We start from the raw sequence: 14,187 nt of genomic DNA, 5'->3' as shown, positions 1-14,187 counted from the left end.
TTTTTTTTTTCTTAAGGTATTTTACACAAGACAGTATCTTGCCTCAGGGACAAAATAATAATACATGTAATAGTTGCCTTAGCAGGCTAAATGTAATATAATGAATTTCCCCATAGGGAGTGACAATATAGTGATCACTAGGGGAAAGACAGTATTACTGTCTCCTCACAGGCATTATTTTCTTAAGCAAAATAACTACTCATGGGTTTACTATCGTCTTGTGCAGCCCTTCTCGGAACAGATCCAAACCAGCCACTGTTAACGCCTTATTACTGTAGCATTATTATGGTAACACCCACAAGACATAGAGAAATGGGTGTTGAAAATGTGTAAAAGAATTCTCCACAATATCTCCCCTTCCCCCACTTTTCAATCCAAGTGCAACCTAACAATGAAGATGCAGATACAGTCACAAACACAAGAAAGCAACATGAATATATCAGTTCGCTATGTATATAGTTACCAACAATGAGCTAAGGAACTGGAAAGGCTGCTAATCTTCTAATTCTATTACCAAAAACTGGTACGAAATTAATCTGGGACAAACCTCAAATTTTAATGTTGCCAAGTGTAAAAAAGGTAGTTTTTAAAAGCGGCCATTCCCAGAGGTACGAGTTCAAGCTGCCTCACAGTGTCTGTCCCCGGCCGGGCCGCGGAGCTGCCGGGGACGGACCCGGCGCCCTCAGGGTCCCCCGGCCGCACCTCCGACTGACACAGAATCAGCTTTTAAAAATAACGAGACAAGCTGTTATTATTACTAACCTCAGAAATGAGGGCAAAAAGAAGTCTTAAATTGTCCCGATTTCAACAGCTTTGTTTTAAACACTTTACATGGGCTTAGGAGGCTTCTGAAAAATCTGGCGTCTTTCTTAGCAACTATTTTTTTTTTTTCCCATAAACGACCCCGCATCCTCGGGCGGCACTAGGCCGTCCGTCCGCCTCGGCGCCTCCCGCACCGGCAGCGGGAGCTCCCCGGCAGCACCTCCATCGGGCCGCGGGATAAGGGCCGGGGAGGCGCCTCGGACCGCCTCAGGCGGCGGCGGGCGGGAGTTGAGGGGCCGCGGAGGCGGCTCGGATCGCCTCAGGCGGCGGCGGGCGGGAGCTGAGGGGCCGCGGAGGAGGCTCGGACCGCCTCAGGCGGCGGCGGGCGGGAGCTGAGGGGCGTCGGAGGAGGCTCGGACCGCCTCAGGCGGCGGCGGGCGGGAGCTGAGGGGCCGCGGAGGAGGCTCGGACCGCCTCAGGCGGCGGCGGGCGGGAGCTGAGGGGCCGCGTGGATGCCGCAGCGGCGGTCCCGGGGCGGGGCTTCGCGGGGCGGGGCGGGGCCGCTCCCCGCGCGCCGGTTCCGGTTTAGCGGCGGGCGCGGAGCTCTCGGGCCTTGGCAGCCGCGTTGCCCGGGAGCGTCATGGCCGCGGCCGCGTGGATGCCCACGGTAGGCAGGGGGACGGGCCGGACCCTATCTCCGCGGCGCCCGGGACGCGCCCGGAGCTTGGTGGCGCCTGAGGCGCGGCCGCCGGCCGCAAGGTCGCAGTGCCGCCGGGCCCTGGCAGCGCTCCGAGGGGGAATGGCCGCGGGGCTCGGCCCGAATGGCGGCCCCGCGGCTCTCGCGGGTTCTCTCCTTCCTCCTTCCTCCTCCCCGGGCCGGCGGCGGGAAGGGGCCGTTATTCGAGCGGGCCCGGCCGGGGGGGCGCCGCGCCATCCCTCGGAGCGGCCTGCGGAGAGGTCGCGCCGTAGAGGTCACAGCAGCGGCGGGACCACCGCGGCCGCGGGCAGCTCCCGGTGCGCACGGGGCAGCCAGCACAGCCCGGAACGCCATTGCCGCAAAGAGCCCGCGGGACCGGGCACTGCAGAGCCGGCGGGGCAGAGCTGCTGCCGGGCTCTGGCTGGCCACCTTCTGGTCCCCAACCTGTCCTCTGGGATTTGCAGCTGTGAACCATTCTGAAACGCAGGCCTTATCCTGGGGATGTCACGGAAATACAGGTTTTTGCCTTGAGTAAATGAAATTTGGTTTGTATCTTTAAATGACAGCCTGCTTAAGGCAAAGTCATTGGGGCCGCCCCATTTAACCTTATGTGCTAAAGTAAGGAAGAACTGACAAGAGCTAATCGTGACACGTGACTTTAAGGTCAGAATGGATCAGTTTTCCTTGGGTGGATTCTTTATTGGTGTTACCAATGTTGAACTTCAAAATAATGTACTAGGCCCGTGATTTCTGACAAGACAGACTGTGCCCTTCCCAGGGCTACTCTGGAATGTGAATCCTGATTCTATGTGCAGGAGCTGTACCATGAGAACACCCTGTACAGTCAACCTCACATTTTCATTTGATTGCTCTGCCTTCATCCTCAACCATAGGGCCTGCTTTGGTAAACTCTGCTTGCCTGTTGCAGTGACCTTGTAAATCTCATGTGGGGCTACAAGTAAAAATAGATCTAGCTTAGATTACTTCTCCCCCAGTGTTCATTACAATACGATAATTATATTATTTTATAATTTGTTAATTTATTATCATTACAATATGAGAATTGTATTATTTCTAGTTGTTTCTGTTGGTGCCAACATAGTTTGTTCCTTTTGCTACACACCATTCTGTCAGTAAAGAAATAACAAATGCAGGTGGGACAGGAGAGGAATACGAATTGTCAAAGTCATTTCTAGCCTGATAGCTGCAGACAGCTTGCATATGTGAGTATGGCAGAATGGAAGTAGTGTGAGCAGTTAGAAGTCTTCTGGCTCTTAAGTCCCAGAGGCATCAATAGTCCTAGAGAGGTTAAGATTGGGAGGCTGTGATTTTTCTGCAGAGTAAGGATTTTGTCCATGGAGCTCAGCTGGGCAAGAGCCCAAGCTTAGATACCATCCCAGTTTTGAAGCTTAATGCCAGTTCAGAATACTCAGAAGATGTAATTCTTTGACTGTGATGTGTAGACTTGTTGGTATGGTGAATTTTGTCTTCGATGTGCATTTCAGTTCCACTTTTAAAAAACCATCAGGCATGCAGAAGGCAGTACTACAACACCTACAGGTATAAAAGGTAGAAGAACAAAATTCACCACAGTTTGAATGGAAGAAGTAACACTAAAATGCAAAGTAGTTTTGGAAACATCACCTGAAATGTGTAAAGATACTGTCCACCCAACTGCTCCCAGTGAAGTGTTTGATTTTTCACTTTGCTTTCTGCATGTCTTTGTCCTTAGCATATGATGTATTTGGTTAGAGTTCCTGCTTTCCTGCATGTTTGCTTCCAACATCATTTCTGAGAGGACTCCAGTGGGGTGCAGGGCCCCCAGGCAGGACAGAGCATGGGGCAGAGCACAGCTGTCCTGGGCTCACCTTGTGCTAAGAATACTCACAAGGAGTTGCTGCTCTGAGTGTTCGACTGCAACTTGGCAAAGCACTGCGTACTCTGGTTTCATTTGGATTTTTATACTAGTTTGAGTTAGGAGATTTAAAGCAATATCACTTTAAAAATAAGATTTGCTGCAATATTGTTAAACTTGTAAAATCCTGTTTGTGCAGTAAAAGAGCATCTTTTTGGTTTGGATTTTTGCAGGTTTCTCGATTGCTAGGTGCTTTCAAAAGCCAAAAAAAGGTGACCAGAAGTTTTGGTAATGCTGTGAGTATAATAGTCCCATTTTTTTCTTTTAAGAAGTTTCTCAATAAGTGGGTTTGGAAATTCATAAGATCATTGTTGTTATTCTTATGTTCCCAAAAAATAAGGGCCAAACAAGTGAACATGCGTGCTCTTAATGTGCTCTTAATCACTGTCATTGGCAATTGCACATCACTGTGAGAATATAAAAGGCTCTAGCAAAACATAGAAGTGGTGTGGAAAGTTTTCACAAAATACAGACATAAGCCAGTCTTCTGGAATTCATCTGGGAATGAGCAAATATATATTGGGCAAAGTAGAAAGATTGTTGAGAAGCTTCTCATTTTCTTTCTTTTGCAGACTTCCCTCTAGGCACTAGATTTACTTTACTGCAGCTTTTAGAACTCCTTGCATCTAAAATTCTGTCTTTTCAAGGTCCTCTTTAAACTATCTTAGACGTTGTGTATTTCCCTGTAGATGTTTTACCTTCTTCTTTGTGTATGTGTTTGAAGTGCCCATGGGCCTTCTTTTTGGTGAAGACAGGAGCAGGGCTCAGCACTCTTAAGCAGGACTTAATCTTCAAGAGGAACTGTGACTTTTAGAGGAACTTATCTAGCATGATAAGTTTTGTAGATCAGCAGGTACAAAGTTAGAAAAGAAACTGAAAGGTCACTTATACAGTATAAGAATCACAAGGTGAGGCACCCCTGGTTCTAGTGAACACACAACAGTTTCAGGCTCAGGTGGAGCCCTGCAGTGCTGACAGACAGCTCTATACTGTTCTCAAGGCATTTCATCAGTGACAGCTTGCTCAGCAGCAGTGTTCTTTTATTTGAAACTCTGTTTTTTTGTTGTGCACAGTGAATTTCTTTGGCTCAAAAGTTAAAAAATCAGTCAATATATATCGAAGTTCTGGCTTGTGAGTTGATTCTGCTAGGGGTTTTTCAAATAATGTATGTGAGCTGCCTTTTCTGTAGGCAGCTTTCCATAAAAGCTGTTGGATCTCTTTAAATAAAACAAAATGAGCTGGAGCATGTACCCTTAGAACAGTGATCATAATTTATCTTTTTCTTCAAAGAAGAATACATTCTTGCCCTGCTATTTGTTGAGCCTTGGCTGTGCATTTGTTTGATAATGATAAAAAAGAAACAAAACTGAGAACATTATGAGAGGGAAATAAGTTGGTATTGTTTAAAATGGGTCTGAGATTTTTAGGAGGTCACTTGAGAAGCTCAGCTTGGCATGACCTTTTTTTAAGGTGAATGTATCTTTTCATACATGTAATCATTTCTAGCATGTGTCAGTACCATGCAGCATGTTGATAATATTGTAGATATACGTGGAACAGAGCCATAACTAGGTAATACAACTTGCTCTCCAGATTTCCAGAGGAAAGCATGCTACCTTAATTAATTTCAAGTAGTACTGAGTAGGAATCTGCCTTTCACATTCAGCTTCTGTTGTGAAACAGGAATAGGTAGTAGGTGAATTTTTAAACATTTCTCTCAAAATATTTGTACATTCCCTTGGAAAGCAAGCCAGTCCTTCTCCTGTCCAGGACTGCTGTTCTTCATAGTGAATATTTGGTAAAGGAAAATTTATTTTGTTTTCTAATAGTTACTTGGTTCCTACAACACATGAAGATGTTTTCTATGTAGAAAACAAACATTCATTTGTTGTACTACTGATATTTCTTTACCTAGGTACAAACAGTAACTTTAATCCCAGGAGATGGCATAGGACCCGAGATTTCTGCTGCTGTCATGAAGATCTTTGATGCTGCCAAAGTAAGTCATATTTGTCTTGCTATAAGCATTGCAAATTGAACTACAGCATATTTAACTAGGCATATTTTAAAAAGCTTAAAATCTCTTTTAAGAGATTAAGTCGTATTTAAGCTATTAAAACTTCTTTCCAATAGAAAAACTTTGAAGCTTCAGCTAATAAATTATAGGAATGTAATAGCAAGGCATGCCTTGAAACTGACAGAGGTGACAGAGGAGTAAAGACTTGAGAGCAAATGCTGTGTTTGATTTTTGGAAATACGAACTCAGTGTCATGTGAAATCACTCTGATGTAGTAATCCTGAGTAACTGACAGAGGATGTTCTTTCATTTATTAGGACTTCAAGTGCAGGTCAAAAGTGTGTGTGAAAGGATTGGCTCATTTTAGCAATCCAATTGCTGTGCTGCCAATCACATTAACTTCAGTGAGATGAAAACTTACTGTATCCAAGAACTTTCCCTTACCTATCTGAGAAACTTCACTAGAGCTTGTCAAGTTTCCTTGAAAGGAAATACAGCTCTTCAGTGCCTGTTAAATTGTTCCACATTAGTAACAGTACCCAGCATATTCCCTTTGTATTACAACTATCCAACATGGATTTGAAAACATGAAGTTTCTTTAATGATGTATCTTGTCTTTTGTGGTCATTCCTGATGAAATGAATGTGTGGCATCCTGTCTCCACTTAGAGTCCTGTGGTTAATGCAAATTCAGAAAGCATTGTGGAGCATGTGCAGATTTTCAATGAGATAACAGATACACATCTATGTCATACACAGTCTTCCAGTCAGTGGGGATGATGAGTCCTCAATGAATTCAGCTTTAAAATGTTGTCCCTTGTATACAAGGAACTCAATAGCTCTAAAACCTTTAAAGAAATAGCACTTGTGTATATGACATCTAGGGTGCCATTGTGATATTCACATTTATGACGATTTGCTGCTCACACTATTTAATTTCCACTTACTTAACTACATTTTTCAAAAATTACTTCAGTTCAAACCCTCACTCACCAGAGAAAATACTATTTAGAAAGGCCTGGACAAAATTCCTTACATACCTTCTTGTGATAGTTAAAACTTGAAGCAAAGTCATGACATGAAAGTTAACATAGATTGTGTGTATTTAGGCACCTATTCAGTGGGAAGAGAGGAATGTTACGGCTATCCAAGGACCAGGAGGAAAGTGGATGATACCCCCAGAAGCCAAAGAATCCATGGATAAAAACAAAATGGGATTAAAAGGTATTTTAGGGGTTAATACACAGATATTAAATACTATTGTGTTTCTCATGAGTTTGATGTAAAGCCGGAGTTCTTCCTCTGTAGCACAATAAAATAGGGGACAGCCTGGCAGGTAGTTGTCTGTAATCTTGGAACAGTCCTCACAGGAAAGGTTAATGCAATTTCCAAGCAGTAAGTTTGATAGTTATTGTAGTTGAAATTGCTTACATAACAACCTTTGGACTCTGTGCAGAAGGCATTCCTAAGATACACAACAGTATGCAATAACTAGGTTCCTAATGAGCAGCATCTTTGTATGTTTTAATGAATACATTTTGTAAAATCTGTTCCATGTAAGGCTTGCAGTTTGGCCTTTACCCACTGATGAATATGCCTATGCAGTAGTTGACAGAACAGAGAATTCCCATGGCATTCCAGCATGAGGGTTAAACAGGAATTTGGAGATCCTCTGGAGGAGTCCAACTTTACCTATAGTTTCTGCTCTCAGATCCATGGAGGAGTTTATTTTCTTGTTCATCCTTGTGTACCTTTTTTCCTGTAGGGCCTCTGAAGACCCCAATCGCTGCAGGGCACCCATCCATGAATCTGCTGCTGCGTAAAACCTTCGACCTCTACGCCAACGTGCGTCCGTGCGTGTCCATCGAGGGCTACAAGACGCCCTACACGGACGTGAACATCGTCACCATCCGCGAGAACACCGAGGGCGAGTACAGCGGCATCGAGCACGTGGTGGGTGCTGCCTCTGCTGCTGCCTCTGCTGCTGCCTTTCTGCCATGGCTGCTGCCTCTGCTGCCTTTCTGCCATGGCTGCTGCCTCTGCTCCCTTTCTGCTGCAGCACTCTCAGGGCCTTTCTGGGTCACTGCGACCCTGAGATTGTTAAAAAGTCTCTTTTCCCAGCCTGGGTGCTTGAAGAATGAGCTGGAGCTCTTCATTTCTCGGTCTTAAGGTTGTTTATTGTGTCTTATCTATAAAAAATTTTCTCCTGCCCTGCCGAGGTCCAGCAGGACAGTTCCAGGCACTCTGCCTGCCCCCAGGGCAGTGTTATGTCTTCATACTAAAAACTACATATACAATGTTTACAATTACTTTCTAATACCCATCACCCATGTTAGACAGTGAGCTTCTACTCTAAACCAGTCTGTAAGTGCCAACATCACAGCAGAAGATGGAGGCCAAGAAGAAGGAGAAAGGCTGGACACACCCAGTTCCCTCCATCTTGCCTCCTGAACCCCGATACCAAAAACCCTAAAATCTACTTTTTCCACCCCATGATAACTTTACTAATATTCTGCTTAAACTGTTGTGGCTTGCTGACCTTCATACAAGGTTGGTAACTTGCTCCACAGGTCATAATCAAGCCCACAGGTGTTTTGGGCTCTGTGCCAGGGCTTGTGAGCCCCCTGGCAGAGGTCTTGGCCATCCTGGACAGCCAGAAGGATGCCCTGGGTTCCCACACAGCACTGCTGACTTTGCCCATCTCACTGGGGTTCAGTTGGATTTTTTTAATATCTGACACCCATAAAAAGGTTTCTCCATTGTGAAATGCATTCTGCCTCACTCAGAATTCTGCTGCTTGGTTCCACATGGGAAGAATGAACTTGCACTGCTGATGCACTTCCTGTCTTTCAGATTGTTGATGGGGTTGTGCAGAGCATCAAGCTGATCACAGAGGAAGCCAGCAAGCGCATTGCAGAGTTTGCTTTTGAGTATGCCAGAAACAATCAGAGAAGCCACGTGACTGCTGTGCACAAGGCAAATATCATGTATGTTGACACTTCTTTTGAGAAAAACAAAAAAAATATCCCCAAAAATTTCATCATAAATAACTGCCTAAGTCTTATTCAAATGTGAAACTTCTGTTGTTGGCACTCAGAGTCAGTAAAATGGGAAAATTTCAAGTAAATGCCTCCTAAGAAAAATGGGCAATACTGATACTTTGGTAATTGTGTGACAATGTTCTTATTAGCAAGTTTGTAGTAGTCCTTCCTCCCAAACCTCTTATTTTAGAAACTTTTAAACAATGAAAATTAATTTTAAAACTGAGGATGAAAGTGGGTGGTATCTTTAAAACTGAACTGAGTTATAACACATGTGATATTATGTGGCATCACCTTCACAAAATCACTAAGCCTTTCATAAATGAATGTAAGTCATTCTGATAATTAATATATGCTGTTTAAACTACTGATACAGAAATATTTTAGGAGGGATAATAGTCACAAGTCAAGTCTCTGAATGCTAATTAAACCCCTGTTGCATGCAGTTCATCTCCAGTAATGCTTCCTTACAATAACTGCAATATTCTCTTGCTTGTCTAATTGCAGGAGAATGTCTGATGGGCTTTTCTTGAGAAAATGCAGGGAGGCAGCAGAAAACTGTAAAGATATTAAATTTAATGAAATGTATCTGGATACTGTATGTCTGAATGTGAGTATTTATGTTTTAGTTGGGGTTATTTTCTTTTTTTTAGTTTAAATTCTTAACCTGAATGAAAATATCCTTCCTTCTAGATGGTTCAAGATCCATCTCAATTTGATGTGCTTGTTATGCCAAACTTGTACGGTGACATCCTCAGGTATGGAGATTTTCATTGAACTCCCAACATGTAAAATACTGATACTTTCCCTACAATCATTGAGGTCACATGCAAGCCAGATCATCTTATGCACTCACACTTCTTAACAGACATTAACTGCTTCAATTATTAATATACTAATGGGTGGGGCTGTATGATAAGAATGTACTTTTTATTTTAAAAAATCTGTTTCTGCTTATGGAGGCTATGAATATTGTTCAGATGGTACAGAGAGAAATTTCTCCAAATGTGGGAAGAATATAATGGCTTACATTGAAATAGAGAATTGAATGCCTGGTTAGATATTGGAGAAAAACTTTCTCATCCTCAGCACTAAAACAGATTGTGTAGGGTTCTGTGGGACTGTGATGTACAGAGGGGGCTCATCATACATTTAAATCAGTCTGCATAGTCACTGAAGAACTAAATGTGTGGCCTCTTAATATTCTTCCAGCTCTTAGTTTATGTATTACTTTTCCTTACTGTCAAATTAAATTTTATATTTGAATAACATTAATACTAGGGGTTCTTTGTGTCTTGAAGGCAAAACCTATCAGCACACATTCTCCATCTGTAAAATTATTTGGTTAAGTGTAAATTCCATGAAACACCTGTAAAATGAAATGGTTTAATCTGGACTATTAAGTGTATTATGTAAAATAGTTTCTTCTCACACCTCTAAGGAGAGATTGAGGAAAGATCCTGAACTGGAATTTTTATTTACAAGTTTGACTATTCACATGTTAGAATCCATCTCTTGGTTTTGTACAGATAATAAATTTAAAGGTAACTTAAGTATAAGAAAAAATGGTTCTTAAGCTTCTCTTAAAACAGCACTCTCTCTGTGATAAGGCTGTGCACACTAAGAAAAACCAGATTTCTAACCAATGCCTCTGGTTTAAAGAATTGGTGAAGGTGTGCACAGGGCCCTCACAGCAGCTCTTACTGCGTGAGTATTAACTAAGAGAGATCAAATCAGAGGAGTGGCATCATCAATACCATTTCAGAGAGTTCATTATCAACCATTTTAAAGTTCTCATGGAAATTCCATAAAAAATTCCATCATTCTAAAAGTTTTCAATAAATTTGAGTCTGTTCTTGAAGAGGACACTGTCACCACTGGGTGAGGTCTCACCTGCTGCTCTAAAAGTATGAACAAAATGCCAGGTAGATTCCTTAGACTGAATAGCTCTGAATAGGTAGAAGACAATCTCTTCTCTTTAAGCATTAAATACTTAGAGTGACAAGTGCAGACTGTATTTTCCCCCAGGCCATTTGTAATTTAAGTGGCTTATTTTTAGCTTAAAATATTGTTCTGCAAAGTCATCCAAACTTTTCTCCTTGTTAGTCCTAAGCTAAGGACTAACTTAGCTTAGTTTGTAGGCAATAATTATGTATGGATGTGAAACAGAGTTTTAAGAGCTTTGTTTATCAGTGTGTTCAGCTCGGGACTTACAGTGTGATGACAACAGGCACAGTTGGTTTGTTGCTCCCCATGGTAATTCTGCTGGAAACCAAATGCAGATTGCTTATATCTGATGATCTGCTAATGTCAGACTTGTGACCTGCAGGCTGTTGAGTAAAGAGGGGAAAAGCTAGTCTGGTGTCACTTGGAAAACGTTCCTTAGGCTGCACACAGTACATCACAAAACCACCAGTAATTCACCTACCTGAGCAAAATTCCTCCACATTTTTAGAAGGAATTTACATATGAAAAGTAGTTGTGGGCCCCTTCAGAGGAAGTAAGATTTTTGTATAGTTGAAGGGAATTGTACATAATTAGTTTTTGAGACTTCTATACATATGCTGTGCTTCTAGTACTTCTTGTTTTGCCTGTGTCTTATCAGCTTTATTCTAGTATTTGGAATTTCCTTTTAGTTTTCCTTTATTACATTATATTCTGCTAAGTTCTAAGAATTTTCCAATGTTCTGATGGGGTACAGGTGGCTAACAGCGTCTGTTCGTTTTCCATATTATTCTCAGACTGTACAGGTGTATAAATTAAGTTATAGTTGCAGTTAATTGATAAACAAAAATGTTTTAATACCTTGCAGAGAAGAAAATATATGGGAAAACTCATGGGTTCTTTAATTTGGTGGTTGGTTTTTTTCAGTGACTTGTGTGCTGGACTCATTGGGGGTCTTGGAGTAACACCCAGCGGAAACATTGGTGCCAACGGCGTGGCCATTTTTGAATCCGTAAGTCTTGTTACACACAAAGGGAGATCAGTGATAACTTTGTCTCAGCTTGAGAATCTAAACTTTCCATGCCATACAATGTGGCTGACATTTATCTAACGAAGATTCTTCTAGAACTCTCTTTTACTGTGAAGATACTCAAGCTTTACCCTGAGAGACTGGTTAAAGTAAATATTCCATGTATGTTTTTTGCATATCCATTTTTTGGCCAATACTTTATTTTCCCCTTTCTCATATGATAAATACCCTCTAAGAAATAGAACCTGATGGGCTCAACTTAAAGGTATTAGCTGACCTAGTTTTCCCTTTCTGACGTCTTTGAACTGAATTGTTTTGATCCTTGGTATCTCCTTTCCACTGACTGTATCACAGCATAGTAAGTCCTGTTTTAACATGAAGACCTGTGGCTCAGGTTGCTTGCACAATTGCCTAGGAGAACATTTTAATCAGCCCTAATGACATAACAGATAGCTTTACTCTCATTTCTAGGTCCATGGAACGGCACCAGACATTGCAGGAAAAGACATGGCAAATCCAACTGCCCTCCTTCTGAGTGCTGTGATGATGCTGCGCCACATGGGAATGCACAAACATGCCTCCAAGATTGAGTCAGCTTGCTTCGATACAATTAAAGATGGAAAGGTAACTTGGGTGGGCAAATAAATGCACTGAATTAAAATCATATCTTACCAAAGCAAGAATTAACATGGAAGATTCACACCAGGGTGGGGGATGGCCTGCTGAGCTAGCCCGTTGCATGAGCAGTGCCACTGTTCTCTGACAGTAATTCTGTTATCTTTGGTGATATTAAATATGCCCTGCAGTAATAAGGGGACAGGCTGTAGCATTCCTTTTGTCTCAGCAATGCTCATCTTAGATTTCCACAGCTTTATCAACTCCAGAATAGGGAACTGGACGGCTGTTTTTCAAGAAGGGGATCAGAGTTTGAAGTAACTCTTAGCATTTCACTTATAAAGTTTATGAAACCTACAAAGCATATATATTGAAATCTAGATCCTGATTTGAAGGACACTCATTTGCCTTTCCCAGGCTTCATCATCTACTTTGTGTATAGCATTTCAGTACTGACTGTAATACTTCTGTTTTTTCAGCTTAATTATTTTCTTTTTTCATTCTTACCGCTTTCACTCATTTTAGACTAGAAAAGAACAGTTTTTATCCAGTATTAACTTTTTTCTCTGAGGATTGTATATGTTTATCTTTGGAAGAGAGTGTCTTCAGATTAATGACTCAGATGGGATATTGGAGGGAGAGGGGACTTATGCTCTAAAACATGACAAATTTGTGATCTTACCATTATTGGTTCACTCTTCTAAATTCATGTCCATCTCTTGAAAACATAGTTGTCAAGATTTTGAAGATTGTAGTTAAAGAGGATTAGCTAGTCATGCTGGTTCATTTATTTTAGGCAGGACCATGAGAAGCTGCTTTGTAATTAAAAGTAACAAGAATGCTGAAACCAAAAGTTGTCATCATTTTGTAAGTTTGCAGCTATCTTGCTGTATGTAGGAGCCAGTTAACAAAAAATCTAAACTTACAACTGAATAAAGAGGTGCTCCTGTAAAGTTGCCATTCACTGCTCTGGAAATGATATCCTCCATCAGCAGGTCAGTAATTCCATGGAAGATAACAGTGCAAGATCCTGACACGGCTACTTACAATGTTACAATTATATGCTCACAATGGAGACAATCTTTTTAATTGAAAAGCCCCATAATGCAATTTAAATTACAACATCCTAAAATAGTAACCATGATTGCTTCTCTTGCTTGTTATTCCTCCCTTCCCCTCAACAAATTAATTAAGATTTGTGTGTATGGGAGGGAAACTGATAATTTTAATTATCTCCTAAAGTATTTTAATCTAGCTAGGTTGGACAAGTAATGTTGCCCACTTTTTTATTTTTATTTTACTGTCTTCATGATGCCAGACAGGAGTTGTACTTAATGAAGGAGATTTTGAACTCTATATTTCCTCTCTCTTAAATAAACAAAGCAAATTTTGAGAATTGTTAACATGCAGCATTAAGAGTTATGTGTGCTTGTTCTGCATGGGTTTCATTTTAAAAAAGACCCAATATTTCTGAATTACTCTCAATTAGTTGTCCTTGTGCTGAGCCTTTGTATATGAATTTTACTTCCGAAGGACAAACTTCTTACTGAAGATGTAAATACTTAATCATTAATTACACCATTAAAGCACTTTGTTGAGCTTTGACCACACACACACATTATTCCTGTAGTTAAGATAAAATCATGTTAAAATCACATTGAAATCTGATAACATTATAAGTACTTCATGGATACTCAGGTTTTCTCTCCCTGCACAGTCCTTTTTTACAAAGTCTCTATGGGATGCAGAACTCAAACTTGATGTATTTCTGCTCACCTTATTAACCATCCATAGAGAACACATCATAAGAATATCCAGAATTGTTCAGAGACAAGACTGGCCCCATAATACATTTCAGTAACATTATTTTTTTCTTTCTTTCTTTCTTTCAGGTCTTGACAAAAGACTTGGGAGGCAATGCCAAGTGCTCGGAATTCACAGATGAGATCTGCCGCCGAGTACAGGACAAAGACTAAACCTCCTGCTGCTGCTGAGGACTCTGGAAGGACATGTCACAGAGTACAAATATATGTAACCTGATATCCACATGCATAGAGTTTGCTTATCTCTTGAGAGCAAACTTTTTAGCTGAGGCCTCTCCATTAATAAATCTAGTCCAAATGGCTACAAATGATGCTTGTGCCTGCTTTCGGTGGACTTTTCCAAG

At 41.5% G+C, this 14,187-nt stretch overlaps 2 protein-coding genes across 3 annotated transcripts in view; one reads left to right on the top strand and one right to left on the bottom strand.

The window, feature by feature from the left end:
• Nucleotides 1-980, bottom strand: part of CIB2 (calcium and integrin binding family member 2) — a 35,023-nt gene extending 34,043 nt beyond the window's left edge. For both annotated transcript variants that reach the window (XM_058033835.1, XM_058033837.1), the window contains exon 1: nucleotides 763-980. The gene's annotated coding sequence lies outside the window, so the exon portion shown is untranslated. The remainder of the gene's footprint in view (nucleotides 1-762) is intronic.
• Nucleotides 981-1,351: 371 nt separating this feature from the next.
• Nucleotides 1,352-14,151, top strand: IDH3A (isocitrate dehydrogenase (NAD(+)) 3 catalytic subunit alpha). Its single transcript, XM_058033830.1, has 11 exons — nucleotides 1,352-1,429; nucleotides 3,548-3,610; nucleotides 5,290-5,373; nucleotides 6,500-6,614; nucleotides 7,156-7,343; nucleotides 8,244-8,377; nucleotides 8,939-9,041; nucleotides 9,125-9,189; nucleotides 11,303-11,387; nucleotides 11,877-12,029; nucleotides 13,913-14,151. Exons 1-11 carry the CDS (start codon nucleotides 1,403-1,405, stop codon nucleotides 13,994-13,996), a joined length of 1,101 nt encoding a protein of 366 aa, XP_057889813.1. The 5' UTR covers nucleotides 1,352-1,402; the 3' UTR covers nucleotides 13,997-14,151.
• Nucleotides 14,152-14,187: the final 36 nt, after the last annotated feature.

This window comes from Melospiza georgiana, chromosome 13 (genome assembly GCF_028018845.1).
Source record: "Melospiza georgiana isolate bMelGeo1 chromosome 13, bMelGeo1.pri, whole genome shotgun sequence".
NCBI lineage: Eukaryota > Metazoa > Chordata > Aves > Passeriformes > Passerellidae > Melospiza > Melospiza georgiana.
This window is presented reverse-complemented; position numbering and strand designations above follow the sequence as displayed.